Source organism: Myotis daubentonii, chromosome 1 (assembly GCF_963259705.1).
Source record: "Myotis daubentonii chromosome 1, mMyoDau2.1, whole genome shotgun sequence".
Classification (NCBI taxonomy): Eukaryota; Metazoa; Chordata; class Mammalia; order Chiroptera; family Vespertilionidae; genus Myotis; species Myotis daubentonii.
In genome coordinates, this window is record NC_081840.1 from 177,581,293 (window position 1) to 177,596,145 (window position 14,853).

Genomic DNA, 14,853 nt, shown 5'->3' on the forward strand with positions numbered 1-14,853 from the left:
TTGCTAGTTTTGAAAACTCATGTGGGATTAAAAATATGCAGCATTCACATATTCACAATCTCTACTAGATTTAGGCAGAAAGTTCCTTTAAGAAAAGCAGGTATTGGAGTAAGATAAAATCATTGTAGTGTAATTGAAGTACCAGTGCCTTCTCTAGCTTTAGCCAATAGTTGATTGGGCATGGATAAACTATTCACTACATTGTTCTGTAGATTTAATCACACTGTTTTGATCAGTGTTCTGTTTTGCAAAACTCTTACAATGATTCATAGCAGCGTTGTTGATCATGAAAAAATAGGAATAACCTAAATGTTCCAAGAGTATGCGAATGACTAATAATACTGTAAACATTCCATAGAATATCATTCAACCTTTTACAATTCTAATTATGAAGACTATGTTGTAACAAGAGAAAAAATTCTTTTAATAGAGGTTATATAGAGAAAAAGAATAGCAAATTGTATATGCATGATGGCAACAACAATTTAAAAATAAAGTTTATGTAAAAGTGGATATTTTCATAAGGAATGGGATTACCCTGGTTTTTAGATTTTCTCTAATGTTATATTGTTATAATAAAAATTTAGAAATCAGCTTAGAAGTCTCAGGAATTACTTTACATAGGGTTCTCTATTGTGTGTGTGTGTGTGTGTGTGTGTGTATCTGTGTTGCTATGTTTGTATGTATAGTATGATTAATAACAAGCATTTGGTGTGCTTTCTTTTAGTTGCTGGCAATGCTACTTAAGAAGAAACGTTCCCTTCTTAACAGCCATATTCTCCATCTAACTTTTTCCTTGGTGGGAACTGTTGACAGTGGACACGAGACCTCCATTATTCCCAATTCAACTGCTTTCCAGGATCTACTTTGTGATTTTGAAGTATGTACATAAATACTAACTGGTAATGTGTAATCAGTGAATCCATCTTTTACTCTGTATGACAATAGAGTTAACTATTAAACAATTTTGTTTCTTAGATATGTTCTATAGTTATATCATGCTATGTTAATTTCATTCATAAAATACAACAAATAGGGTAATGATGGAATTCCTTTTCCCCAGGGGTATTCAGTTTTACGAATAGTAGAGAAGTGAAATGGTACAATGCATGTGCCTAACTGTTGCTAATGTGCTGCTGCCTCTGGCATTAAGTGAGGCAAATATTTTCATCAAATAATTCTTTTGATGAGTAGAAACTTTTCATCAATAAATAGGAGATAGATGTGAAGTTTTGGTTAATAGTAGCTTCATAGTAAAATATCATTCATTTTTTCAGAATAACAAGTTTTCATTTCTACTGTCCTATTAGCATAAACAGCTTCTACTCTGTCCTCTCAAAGCAGTGCTTGGTCTTGCATATCCTTGTCCCTTAACTTCTTGTTCTCAGTCCGTTGTGTACCCGTCACTGTATGCTTTATAAGTACAGGATGGGGCAAAATTAGCCTTACAGTTGTGAGTATGTGAAACACAGTTTATTCTTGTATTATTATTTTATTAGTCATTGTCTTTTTTCTTATATGAACAACCATGAACCTACTTCTGCCCCACCCTGTATATGTATCTCCTCCCATGAGACTGTAGGCTCCGTGTGTGCAGAGATCATACCTAGTTTCTTTTTCTTTGTATTCCCACCACCCAGAATGGGGCCAGGCACTTAATATTGGCTAACTGTAATGTCTGTGCCCTAACTCTTCTTCCTCATAGTTACTATAAGCACTGTCTTGTCTGTTATTCTAAATCCTTGACAGACAGGCTCTGTGCCCTAATGGCTTTACTAAAACTTTATTCTAAAAGCTTATTAGCAGCCTGGCCTATATGCTCTATATAAAACTCGTGCATGGGGGAAGCGGAGGTCCCTAAGCCTGGCCTGCGCCCTCTCACAGTCTGGGACCCCTTGCTCCTTACTGCCTGCCTGCTCACTGCTCCTTAGCACTGCCACGGAGGCAGGAGAGGCTCCCGCCACCGCCGTTGTGCCAGCTGTGAGCCCAGCTTCTGGCTGAGTGGCCCTCCCCCTGTGGGAGCTCACTAACCACCAGGCGGCAGCTTCTGCATTGAGCATCTGCCCCCGGTGGTCAGTGAGCGTCATGGCGACCAGTCGTTCCGCTGTTCAGTCGATTTGCATATTAGGCTTTTATTATATAGGAGGATTCCAGTTCTCAGTACCCGCAACTCTCAGTAGCATGTGATGCAGTCTTTTTCCCTCTTGCATCACCTCATTTTTTTGCTACCTTTCAGGTAGCACTATCCTGGTTCTTATATTTTCTCACTACTTTCCCCATAATTCTATGGCATGAAATTTTCATTGATTTATACAACCGTGTTCAATTTCACTTCTTTATCTTTTCCTTTATTTGTTGCTTTCTTTCCTTTAGATTCTCACCCATTTCTACAGCTTCATTTCTACGGAGTTGATTCTCAAATCTAAATCTCTAGCTTGACATCTGAATGCCAGACTTATTTCTAACTTATTGCTCAACATTTCCATTTTTATGTCCCAGCAACACCTTAACTTAACATCCTTTTCCAAATTAGTTCTTCCTTCTAACTTCGGTTTCTATTATTAACACTACCATTCCCGCAGTCACCGAGGCTTGAAATTGAAAAAATCAGCTTCTTCCTCCCTGTTTATAAACAGTTCGATATTAAGTTGTATAGATTCTAAACCCTAATCAATTTTTCTTACCCCCGCTTAGATATGTTCTATAGTTATATCGTTCCTCAGGCTATCCTTTGTTTCTTTCCTCAGGCTACCCTGTGTTTCTTATCTCATTCTTTCTAAGGCTTAGTCATATCAGGTATAAAACATAAAATAAACTTGCAGTGATTTCCCTTCCTACCCAATCAAGTTCTAAAACACAGACCTCTCATTCTTTTAGCAAATGCCTATAGAGCATCTTTGAACCTGGCATTGTATTAGGGCTAAGGCTCTAAAAGTAAAGATAGAGTCCATGCCTGAAGGCCTTTTGTCCATTAGAAGAGAAAAACAAATCAATAAACAATTAAAAACTTATGAAAGCACAGAGATGAAGGTCTGCAGAAAGAATTATGGGAGGACTTAACCAATCCTAGTTTTGTTTTCATCTAGTGGCTGAAACTTAAATCATGAATTATCTTTAGTTTCAGATTTCTGATTAAAATCTAGTATACAAATGTCAGAAATTGGATCCTTTACCAATGTTGGCTTTGTTTACCTTGCTCACTTTATGGCTTTATGTAGCATTTCTAATTACCCCAACCACAGTGATATATAAATACTTAATTCACTCTCTTTTTAAAACATCCACTTGATAAACATAAATGCAATAATTGTAATAGTACACAAGCATTTTCTCTTTTAGTGGTTGTTCTAGAATTTATAATATACATACACATGTAACAATTTAGTCTATCTTTACCTGTAGTATAAAAGCCTTGTGAAGATACATTCCCATTTCTTCCTCCTATTCTTAGTGCTATTGTTATCAGACGTTTACTTCTATTATGTTTATAATCCCCACAATACTTCTTATTATTTTAACTTAAAACAATTATCTTTTAGACACTTTAAAAAAATTCTTTTATAGTTCCCCACATATGTAGCATGGCATTCTTTATTCCTTTGTGTAGATCTAGATTCCCATCTTGTATAATTCTTCTACTTAAAGAACTTCCTTTAACATTTCCTGTAGTGCTCATCTGCTGACTATAAATTCTCTGTCTGAAAAAAACCTTTTTTTTAGAAGAAGATTTTTGCATACACTACAATTCTCACTGACATTTTTAATTTTTTTTTCATATTTTAATGATTTCAGTCACCCCATTGTCATTTTTAGTTTCTTCTTTTTTGGGATTTGTTGGCTTTTTTAAATCTGTGAGTTTGTCATTTTTATAGAATTGGGAAATTTTTAGTTGTTACGTCTTCAACTATTTTTCCTGGTGCCCTTCCCCGCCTTTTCTGGACTTCAGTTATACAATATCTGAGGTTGCTTGATGTTGTCCCACAAGTCGCTAATGCTCTGTCTAGTAATTCTTTTTCAGCATTTTCTCTCATGCTTAATTTTGATTAGTTTGTGTTCTTATGTCTTCAAGTTCACTGAATTTTTTTCTGCAATGTTTAATCTGCTGTTAATTTCATATAGTATAGTTTTCATGTTAAATATTTTATTTTTCATCAGAAGTTCATTTTGGACCTTTGGTTATCTTCTGTTTCCTCATTATATTCATATTTTTTGTTATATTCTTTAGTATATGGATCACGTTTTTTAAGGTCCTGATAATTTCATTATCACTGTCATTTCGGGGCTATTTATAATAATTAATTTTTCTCCTATTTATGAGTCATATTTTCTTTTTTGTCTTTGTGTACTTGATAATTGTTGATTGCATGCTAAATTTTACATAGTTAAGTGCTAGGTTTTGTTGTATTTCTTTTAAAAGAGTATTGAACTTTGCTCTGGCATTGTAGTTATCTTGATCCTTTTAAGACATACTTTTAAGCTTTGTGAGGGTGAACATAGAAAAACCTTTAATGCTAACTCAGCCCCACACTAAGATATTACACTTCTGAGACTGCCAGTTCCCCTTGTATTACAAAGTCTCCACACTCTGGGAGGTGGGAGTGCAAACTGGTCCCAGCTTTGTTAGTTCCAGGAACTGTGTGATATACTACTTTACAGTAGTTAATTCTTTCAGACCCCACACAAGATTCCAGTCATTCAGTCTTTGAATTCACTATATAGCATTCAGTATTCATTATATTCTGTTTTTGTGTTCAGTATTCAGTCATTGATTCCAGAGAAACTTTCCCTATATCTTGCCTTTTCAGCTGATTACTTCAGCAGCGTAATTTCCATAGTAATTATTCCTTTATAAACAGAATCAGAAATCATATGTACAAGCAGTTTTATAGGATTTCATCAAGTAAAAATTGTAATAAAGTGGTTTATTCAATTAATTCATGAGTGAATTGGCATTTGGGGTATTTTTTACCCTATATATACCATTCTTTTTTTTTTTATCATAGGTCTGGCTTCATGCACCATATGAACTTCATCTTTCCTTATTTGAACACTTCATTGAACTGCTCACAGAGTCCAGGTATTCATTAATATCTATATAGTTAGTTGTTTAGTTATTAAAGAGATTATAGTACAGTGTATAAAGTCTTCTTTCTCTTATAGTGAAGCTTCAAAGAATGCCAAATTAATGAGGGAATTCCAGCTAATCCCAAAGCTGCTACTGACTCTTCGAGATATGTCTTTATCCCAGCCTACCATTGCTGCTATTAGTAATGTGCTGAGCTTCCTACTGCAAGGTTTTCCTAGCAGCTATGATCTGCTCAGGTAGTGAAAATGTCTGTATTTATCTGTTTATTAACTGAAAGTATCACTGAGGATAAGATGAATGAGATGATTATAATTGGTTCTTATGCCTGTATAATACCTGTAATGTTAATACCGTTCAAGATTTTTGTAAGGCACAGACCACATGCATGTCTAGTATCTCACCTTTGTAAACAAAGCCAATTGTTGCCACTAGTTAATAATAGAATATTGCTGAGCAAAGATGTAGGAATGAGCCCAATGTAATCGATTATCCTGGACATAACGGTGTTCAGTGTAGGGATTCTCAATCCTTCTTCCCCATGCCCTGTTATTTCTCTGTGTTCATGCCTGCATGCACGCGCGCACACACACACAGACATGCACACACTTGGGCACACACACACACACACACACAGTGAGCATGCCTTCTTTATATTTATTCTTTACCATTCAAAACAAATGATGATATTTTATTTTTGCATATTCTAATCTTTTATATGATGTGAGTATTATTTTGCTGCTAATCTGAAATATGGTTTAAGGCCTATTTATGGGCTGTAGAAGGTTCTAGTGTTTACATGATAATTTGCATCTTAACTGAAAATGGAAGGGAAAAAACTGCCTAACCAAAGTATTTTCTAAACAGAGAATTACTTAAACTGGCCTTGACCATCACTTTTCATGTAATCTTCCAGACACAAGTGAAATCACACCTACTCATTAGAGCAGTGATGGCGAACCTTTTGAGCTCAGCGTGTCAGCATTTTGAAAAACCCTAACTTAACTCTGGTGCCATGTCACATATAGAAATTTTTTGATATTTGCAACCATAATAAAACAAAGACTTATATTTTTGATATTTCTTTTATATATTTAAATGCTATTTAACAAAGAAAAATCAACCAAAAAATGAGTTTGCGTGTCACCTCTGACACGCGTGACATAAGTTTGCCATCACTGCATTAGAGTATTCCCAGTAAACTAATCTCCAATCTGTGTAACATGTAAATTATTCACATTTATTTACCTACCTCAAAAGCACTTTTTAAACTTGATGACAGATGAAAACTGAAGTTTGAAAATTATGAACAGTATTTATTTCAATCTTCTCCTGGTACTATAGTGTTCATTTTGCTAAAATTATTACTGAAACCTATTAAGCTTTTAGTTTTCTCTACTTTATAAAATTAAGAAACTAAGGCCCAGAAAGGTTAAGCTACTTGCCCAAGTAACAAGATTAAAAACTGATAGAGCCAGGATTTTAACTTTACCTGTGTTTTCAAAACCTAAGTTCTTAACTACAGTGGATGCATATGGATGTTAGGACATTTTAATTCGGATCATGCTATTTGATTTGTGAAATCATTTAAATTAGTGCATTAAAGGACTTACAATTCTGGAGAAGTATAATTAAAGCATTGTAACATATACAGGGTGGGCAAAAGTAGGTTTACAGTTTGTATGGAAAATAATAGAATAATAACGATACAAGAATAAACTGGTGAACTTATAACTGTAAAGCTACTTTTGCCCACCGTGTATAATGGATATAGTGATGGTCCTAGGAGAGGTAAACCAAATGCGATCACCTGAAGGTCTGTAAAAGATTACTTAAAACTGTTTTTCATTTATTTGGTTTTTTTATATTTGTTATTTGTTTTGGAGAGAGAAAAAAAGAATAAAACTCATCACCCTTTTTTTCTTATACTTAAAGGTTTGGCCAGTTTATTTCTTCTACTTTACCAACCTTTGCAGTTTGTGAGAAATTTGTCGTTATGGAAATAAACCATGAGGAGAAGCTTGACACTGGTGAGTGATTCTGGGCCTTGAGAACTAATTCCTGTGCCCTCTTCTCTGGCACAGGTCAGGCCCGCCTTAGGTGGATGCTGCCCTGTCACTTTTCTCCTTCCATTACTGCATTGGTCTCCTGCAGATGTATTTGTCTTAAATCAGCCATGTATAATATGCACAAGTTCAGAATCACACACAATTTAATAGGATGTGAATTTTACTCTAGAAACAAAAATTTTCCCCATGTTTAGAGGATTTGTAACATTGTTCCTTTAAATAGCAGATTCTTCCAGGGTGATATTTTAACATTATTTTAATTTTTAGAAATTTATGCACATCTCTTCAGAAACACAGATACTTGCTACTGTGAATTATATCTATATTACTTTTATTACTTTTATTTTCATTTCCCTGTTAACTATTTAGTCTTAAATCTCGTAATTTAACTATGTCCTTCAAAAAGAAACTGGAAATTAAGGATTTGGATTGTTGTTTTTATTTATGTATTTATTTTTTTGTTAATCCTCATCCGAGGATACTTTTCCATTGATCCTTCAGAGAGAGTAGAAGAAAGAGGGAAAAACAGAGGTAAATATCAACGTGAGAAAAACATTGATGTGAGGGCCTGGGCCAGGGAGGCACCTTCAAGCAAGGTACGTCCCCTTGACCAGAATCTAACCTGGGACCCGTTGGTCCACAGTCCAGTGCTCTAAGCACTGAACCAAACTGGCCAGGGCTTGGATTTTATTTTTATTCAATCCTTATTTGGTTACTTTTCCCTGTTGGTAGGGGAGGGGAATATTAATGTAAAACCAGATTCACATCCTGACCTTTGTTGGTCAGTGGTTGAGCATCGACCTATGAACCGGGAGGTTGCGGTTCGATTGCGGTCAGGGCACATGCCTGGGTTGAGGGCTCCATGTCTAGTTGGGGGTGTGCAGGAGTCAGCCCATCAATTATTCTTTCTCATCATTGATGTTTCTGTCTCTCCCCCTTCCTTCCTCTCTGTAATCAATAAAAATATATTTTTTAAAAAAGGGTTCACAGCCTTTATTATCACTTATTTAGATAATGTAAATAAGAAATTTTCAGGATTCTAAAAAGAAATCTTTTAACAGACCCTTTTTTTCATTCACTTTAATGGAAAGTACTTCTAGAAAAAATGTTTTCTGAAAGATATATTTTTCAGTGAATTTTCCTAGAAGAAGGTTGGATATTTTATCCAACACTAGGCAATTTAATGTATTTATTTTCATTCTAGGAACTGAAGAAGAGTTTGGAGGTCTTGTATCTGCTAATCTTATACTTTTGAGGAACAGACTTCTAGATATCTTGCTAAAACTAGTTTACACATCTAAAGAAAAGACAAGCATTAATTTGCAGTAAGTAAAATCTTTTTAGAATTGATGGTACCAGTTGCTATTACTAGTTAATTCATGGTAGGCAAAAGAAAGAATTTCTAATGACTTATATTTTTTAAGCCCTAAAATTTAGAATATCTTAAGAACAAAACCTGGTCTTATTCTTCTTTATAATTGGAAATCCTAATCATTGAAATTAATGTGTTTCCTTCTTACCCATCTGTCTTTGAATAGAGCCTGTGAAGAACTGATCAGGACACTGGGTTTTGACTGGATTATGATGTTTATGGAAGAGCATTTGCATCCCACCACAGTCACAGCAGCCATGAGGATTCTTGTTGTCCTGCTGAGTAATCAGTCTATTCTCATCAAGTTTAAGGAAGGACTCAGTGGTGGAGGGTGGCTGGAACAGACAGACTCTGTCTTAACTAATAAGATCGGGACTGTATTAGGTATGGGACTTTTGAAGTCAACTGCTTTAAAATAAGCTATTGTGTTTCATTTTGTTTTGAAATCTTATGTAAGCTTATACTCTTCAGTTTACTGACAACCATTAAGAATCTGAATTTTAATTAATGTAGAATAGAATGCTTAGAAAGTTTCAAATTTGGCTCTTTTTAATTGCAAATCATAATGAAGTCAGAGACAATGTTAAGATGTGGAAGCTCAAGGGAATTCCTTATGATCTTTTTATTGCTTAATTCCATTTATGATGAAGTAAATAACAAATGATCAGAACTGAATTAATAATAATATTTTCAGTTCTTATTCTATGCCAGTTACTAAACACTTTATTTTCACAGTAACCCTATGAGATGTAAATACTATCATAGCCATATTACAGATGAGAAAGCCAAGGCAAAGGAGTGAAGTCACATGTTCAATAAAGAATACAGTGGGGCCTTGACTTATGAGTTTAATTCGTTCCGTGACGGAGCTCGTAACTCAAATTACTCCGTTTGTCAAATCAATTTTCACCATTACAATGAATTGAATGCTGGGCTGATGTTGTGGCGTTCACTGTTAAGTTCGCTGCGCCAACTAGCGGTGGGGTAACCCAAATTTTAGCTCGCAACTCAAAGCAAAAAATCGGCCGAGAGACGGCTGGTATCTCGAAAAACTTGTTAGTTGGGACACTCGTAAGTCAAGGCCCCACTATAGTCAACATTTTTGAGTCCAGGTCACTCAGAACCAAGCCCATGCTTTTAACAGTTATGTTACATTGCCAATCAAAGATTTAAGCTTGCCCTGGCTGGTTTTGCTCAGTAGATAGAGCATCAGCCTGCGGACTGAGGGGTCCTGGGTTTGATTCCAGTCAAGGGCACATGCTTGGGTTCTGTGCTCATCCCCACTGTGGGGCGTGCAGGAAGCAGCTGATCGATGGTTCTCTCTCATCATTGGTGTTTCTATCTCTCTTTCTCCCTTCCTCTCTGAAATCAATAAAAAATATATTTTTTTAAAAAAGATTTAAGCTCAAAGTTTCAGCCAAGGCTTCTTATTCTTTGCTTACAGTTGTATGCTGTTTTTAACATTGAACTGAGCATTTAAGTTATATTAGAAAGTTATAGTTTGCTCTGTTAGAATCATTTGAACTGTTATATTTCTGTTTATATTAATGATCTTTAGAAAATATATTTTAAGATAATATTTTATTGACAATTGTAATCAATTCCTAAACTTTAAAAAATATGTTTGTCTTTATAACATTATATTTTAAAATAATTTGTATTCTGCAACAAGCATCAATTTACCCTTGTCAAAGGGGAAAATTAGGGATCAGGATTTATATATTTGTTTGTTCGTTTATTTTCCATCACCAGAAAGGATTTATTCAAGAAGAAAAAAGTGTTGCAACCCAGTGTGTGCAGACATAGCAAGCCATATCCACTCTCAGAATCAGAATTTAATATGTAATTTACCTGTTAAAAAATGTAAAAATATCAATAGCTGGGTGCTGTGCTGCCTGTACTACTTTCTCAAATATTAAAGTAAATTACAGGAAGACAGTTTTCAACATAGGATTATTTTATTGTTATTTTACATGTAGAAAATGAAGAAACTGCATGAGATGAAATAAGAAATTTACTATAAAATGACTTCTTGAGAAAACTTTTGTTTACAATATAAATTTTAAATTACTATCATCATAGATACTTTTATGATCTAAAAAATAATCACTATTTTGCACTGACTCTGGAGAAGGGATATAGCCTACAAATGTTAGGAATAGTTTAGTAGCAAGAAATTTAGTTTATTGGCCTTAATAATAACTACTAAGAATAAATAATGAAAGGCACAAAATAATTGAATGGGAGTTTTAAATGCTAATCGACAGCACTGCTTCTCATTGAAGGCCAAAAACTACAGTAGTGATGACAGCTAAGATTCATATAGTACATTATGGTTTGCAGAATTCTTTAACATGTATCATCTCATTTGGCCTTTATGTTTCTGGAGACAGGTATATATTTTATGATATCTGTTACAAATTTATAGGAAATAAACCTGATAAATACAAATTAAAGATTAATTTCTCTACTTAGGAAAGTAAGACAGTTAATTGCATGAGGTTCCTGAGTAGAGTGTCTAAGTCTCTGTATCCTGACTGTTAGATCTGCCCTTCTTCCTGTCCTATGTCATTTCAGTAGTATCAGAAAAAGATGCTTGTACCATATCTGACCTACTTGACTTTATGCCTTAGAATTTAGATGACCTTCATTGATAACTATTTACACATCGCATATGCTGCTCTGGTTCTAAAAGGGACATCTAGGTATTTAAATTTTATTCAACTTAATATAATTTTCCCTGAATATATCTGATACATACATATGAAATTTTCCTTCATGAAAATGCCTTCCATATAGCTGTAACTTGAACCTAAATTAAGCTTCATTGTTAATAACATATTAAATAGTCCTTAAGACTAATTATAGGGAAAAGCAGGGAGTGAGAATTTAGAAAAGAAAATGAATGCTAGTATTGATTTTCATTTAGAACATATAGTTTAATAAAAGTTTATTTTCCTATTGGATGTATAAAATATCATTTTATGTCTTTTGGGTCCTTAAAGCAAAAGACTTTTTTATATTCATAATTTAATTTAGAATTTACTTTAACCAAAATTTACCCAGTGTCCTAATGCAGCCAGTCTTTCAGAAATGTGGCAATGTCATTAAGAAGGCCGAGAGAGACAGCATAACTTCCAGGCTCTAAAATAGAGACATCAGACTCCAAGTCCTAGTGCCACCACTCATTAACTTTATGACTTTGAGCACATTGCATATCTTCTATGTTATGAAAAGGATAATAGCTTATTCTAACTCATTGTGTTTGCTCAATGAGATGATGTATTAAAGAGGTTGGTAAGTTGCTGTACAATTTTTTCTTAATTAGAAAAGCATACTTCAGAAGATTAATTCATATCACACTGAGTTGTCAATTGGGATGAGATATTTAAAAAGCCACCTAGACACAATTTTTTTTTTATCTTAAATAGGAGCAGATAATGTGCTTATTTAATTCTAGAAAAACAAAGCTGGCTATTCATTTATATGAAATTGTTTTAGAGTAAAAATCAATCCTTCATCTCTTACTATTCACAAAAGTTTTTCATTGAAACTTTGGCCAACATTCATTCTGTGCTGATCACTGTACTGGGTGGGGTGGCAAAAGAACTAAGTGTTTTGGTTGCAGCCTGAAATTAGTTATACAACAAAGGAAACAGGATTGATAGGAAGGCTGATGCTGTAAGCAGCATTAATAAGCAATGACCATCTCCTGGCAGAGTTGTATTTCTAGAAAGGGCTCTGAATGTTCAAATAGCCATAGTCACAGCAGGCTCAGGTTTGCTGTCCCACTGCTGGGCAACTTTCCCACAGACTTACAGCCTGTTGTAAGGAAAGATTATTTTGCTTAGTCCTGTTTTTAAATTCATAGATAATTTAAAATTAAGTAGTTTATGATAGGTTTCATGATGAAATACATTAACTATATTATAGCAGTTACATTTTTAAGTTACATTTTTGTAGCACCCTAAAGTTTTGACTCTTTTGAATTTTACTTTGTTCTTAAGGAAATGTTAGAGCTCTTTTGAGGTCATTCTTTTAATGAGCACAATTTTTATTACCTCTTGTATCTGATTATCTCGGCTATGTTTCAAGTCCTGTATCCTAATAGGCAGGCTTGCTAAAGTCAAAGAGCTAGTAAAGTAAAACTTGCCTGAAAGGTGAATTCAACAGTTGAACAGTTAATTGCCTATATTAATATGAATATTCTTGTGGAAACATCACATATTCTGAACTACTTTCTTTGTTAATACAGCACAGTAATTGATTACTAATTTTGTACTTATTGTTATATTTCCTCTTCTCTTAGGATTCAATGTGGGCAGGAGTGCTGGTGGAAGATCAACAGTCAGGGAGATTAACCGGGATGCTTGCCATTTTCCTGGTTTTCCAGTCCTTCAGTCATTCCTTCCTAAGCACACTAATGTCCCTGCCCTCTATTTCCTGCTCATGGCATTGTTCCTGCAGCAGCCAGTTAGTGAGCTGCCAGAGAACCTGCAGGTCAGTGTGCCTGTCACCAGCAGCCGATGTAAGCAGGGTTGCCAGGTAGGAATTACCTAGTAAGGTGTAAGTGTAATTATATATGCCCCCGAATCACCATAGGGCAACGGGTTAACCACAGTACAACCACTGATTCCATCTCTTTCTCACATTCAGGATTTGATTTGGGACAGAAAAGTCGGATAGTAGCACAGAAAATTTTCCCAAAAAGAAATCATTTATCTCTATTTGGTCTTTTATTCTTTATGGTTACTCTATATATAGATTGTATATGCATAAAAACTTTGGATGATATTTGAATAGTGATCTAAAGAATTCTTTTGAGTTGAGTGATTTTATCTAGAAATATAATTTCATTTCTGTAGAATTAAAAATGAGGGGAGTGAATGGAGGAAAAAGGGGGACATATGTAATACAACAATAAAGATTTTTAAAAAATAAAAAAAGGAATTTATGTGTATCAAAACTAATTGGGTAGGAATGACATGATTCTTAGTGCAAGTCTGATTATAAAAATGTTTTATATTAATGGTAACAACATCTATGTTAGGAAAACAGTAAGGCTTTGCTTGATTTCTAATTGAAGACTGTTGTGGATATCTATACATAGATTATGTTGATGGCTCTGCAGAGACTTAGAAATTTAGTTTGAAACCCAACTATGTGTGCATCATAATGCCAAAGGCTGGCTATTCAAATCAATTTTAATAGTTGACAAAACCTCTTAAATGAAACCACTGAGTCTATACCCTTACATCAGATCAAGATAAAGAGTCATGCTTAGCAGAATTTGGTTGGTTATGTAATTTTTCAAAATAAGCATGACACCATAAAGTGTTATATAAAACTGCTAGGAATAAGTCTCCTTAAACAGATTTTTATTTTGTCAAATCTTATCTGTATGTAATTTAAAAGTGAATAAGATCTTTAAAAAATCCTGCTTAAAATCATCAGTTCTAAACTTTCATCTGCTGGCTAATTAGCATGTATTTTATTTGTTTTCTTTAGAGAGAAAAGTAGAAAACAATGTTTTTAACACAGGTACCTAAAACAGGAAGATACATAAATTCACTCTTTCTTTATAAAAGTAAAAATGAGTTTTAAAATGTAGGAAGGAGGGGAGAGAGGTCTCTGTCTCTTCATTATTGCTCACTTTTAACTGGTTTCAAAGAAATTGTAGAATATTAGAACTTATGAGGGTCTCTCTGGAAAAAACTGCCAGTGACTCATCTTCACTTTCCCTCTGCAGTTTGATTTAGATTCCATTTGGACATTTATCTTCGGAGTTCCTGCCTCCAGCGGAACTGTGGTCTCTTCCATTCATAACGTGTGCACTGAAGCTGCTTTCTTGTTGCTGGGAATGCTCCGCAGCATGCTGAACTCGGTAAGCTCACAAGACACTAACACCTGCTGATACTTCCTCTTCATGATATTTTTTTAAAATAGAGAGATCTTTTGAAAGCATACTTATGTATTTACAGCATGGTCTCTGGAACCTCAGCCTCCCTGGTTTGTTATCTGTGAGGCAAGGACGAACCATGCAATTGTTAAGACCCCCGCGTCTGGAACTCTGCCTGGGTTCAAATCCCATCTCTGGTGCTTAAGACATACTAACTAACCTCTATGTGCCTTGGTTTCCTTATGTATAAAATGCTGGTGTTAATGGGATATGTCTCTTAGGGCTGTTGTGAGGATATAACGATTGAGTATATACACAAAGCACTTATAAAAGAACTTGGTATATAGTAAGCGCTTCAAAAGGTTAATTGATATTATTAGTGTCAAAATATATATTACAATGTGTACATTTATAATGAATATAAAGATTA

General features: G+C 34.5%; 1 protein-coding gene across 17 annotated transcripts in view; it reads left to right on the plus strand.

Moving 5' to 3' along the window:
- Positions 1-14,853, plus strand: part of WDFY3 (WD repeat and FYVE domain containing 3) — a 277,660-nt gene that overhangs the window by 183,825 nt on the left and 78,982 nt on the right. For 16 of the 17 annotated variants that reach the window (XM_059666363.1, XM_059666352.1, XM_059666330.1 and 13 more), the window contains 8 exons: positions 728-880; positions 5,004-5,077; positions 5,161-5,322; positions 7,019-7,113; positions 8,357-8,477; positions 8,691-8,908; positions 12,834-13,069; positions 14,274-14,408. In XM_059666363.1, coding sequence (XP_059522346.1) covers positions 728-880; positions 5,004-5,077; positions 5,161-5,322; positions 7,019-7,113; positions 8,357-8,477; positions 8,691-8,908; positions 12,834-13,069; positions 14,274-14,408 — 1,194 coding nt within the window. The remainder of the gene's footprint in view (positions 1-727; positions 881-5,003; positions 5,078-5,160; positions 5,323-7,018; positions 7,114-8,356; positions 8,478-8,690; positions 8,909-12,833; positions 13,070-14,273; positions 14,409-14,853) is intronic. The other variant, XM_059666232.1, reaches the window with a different exon arrangement.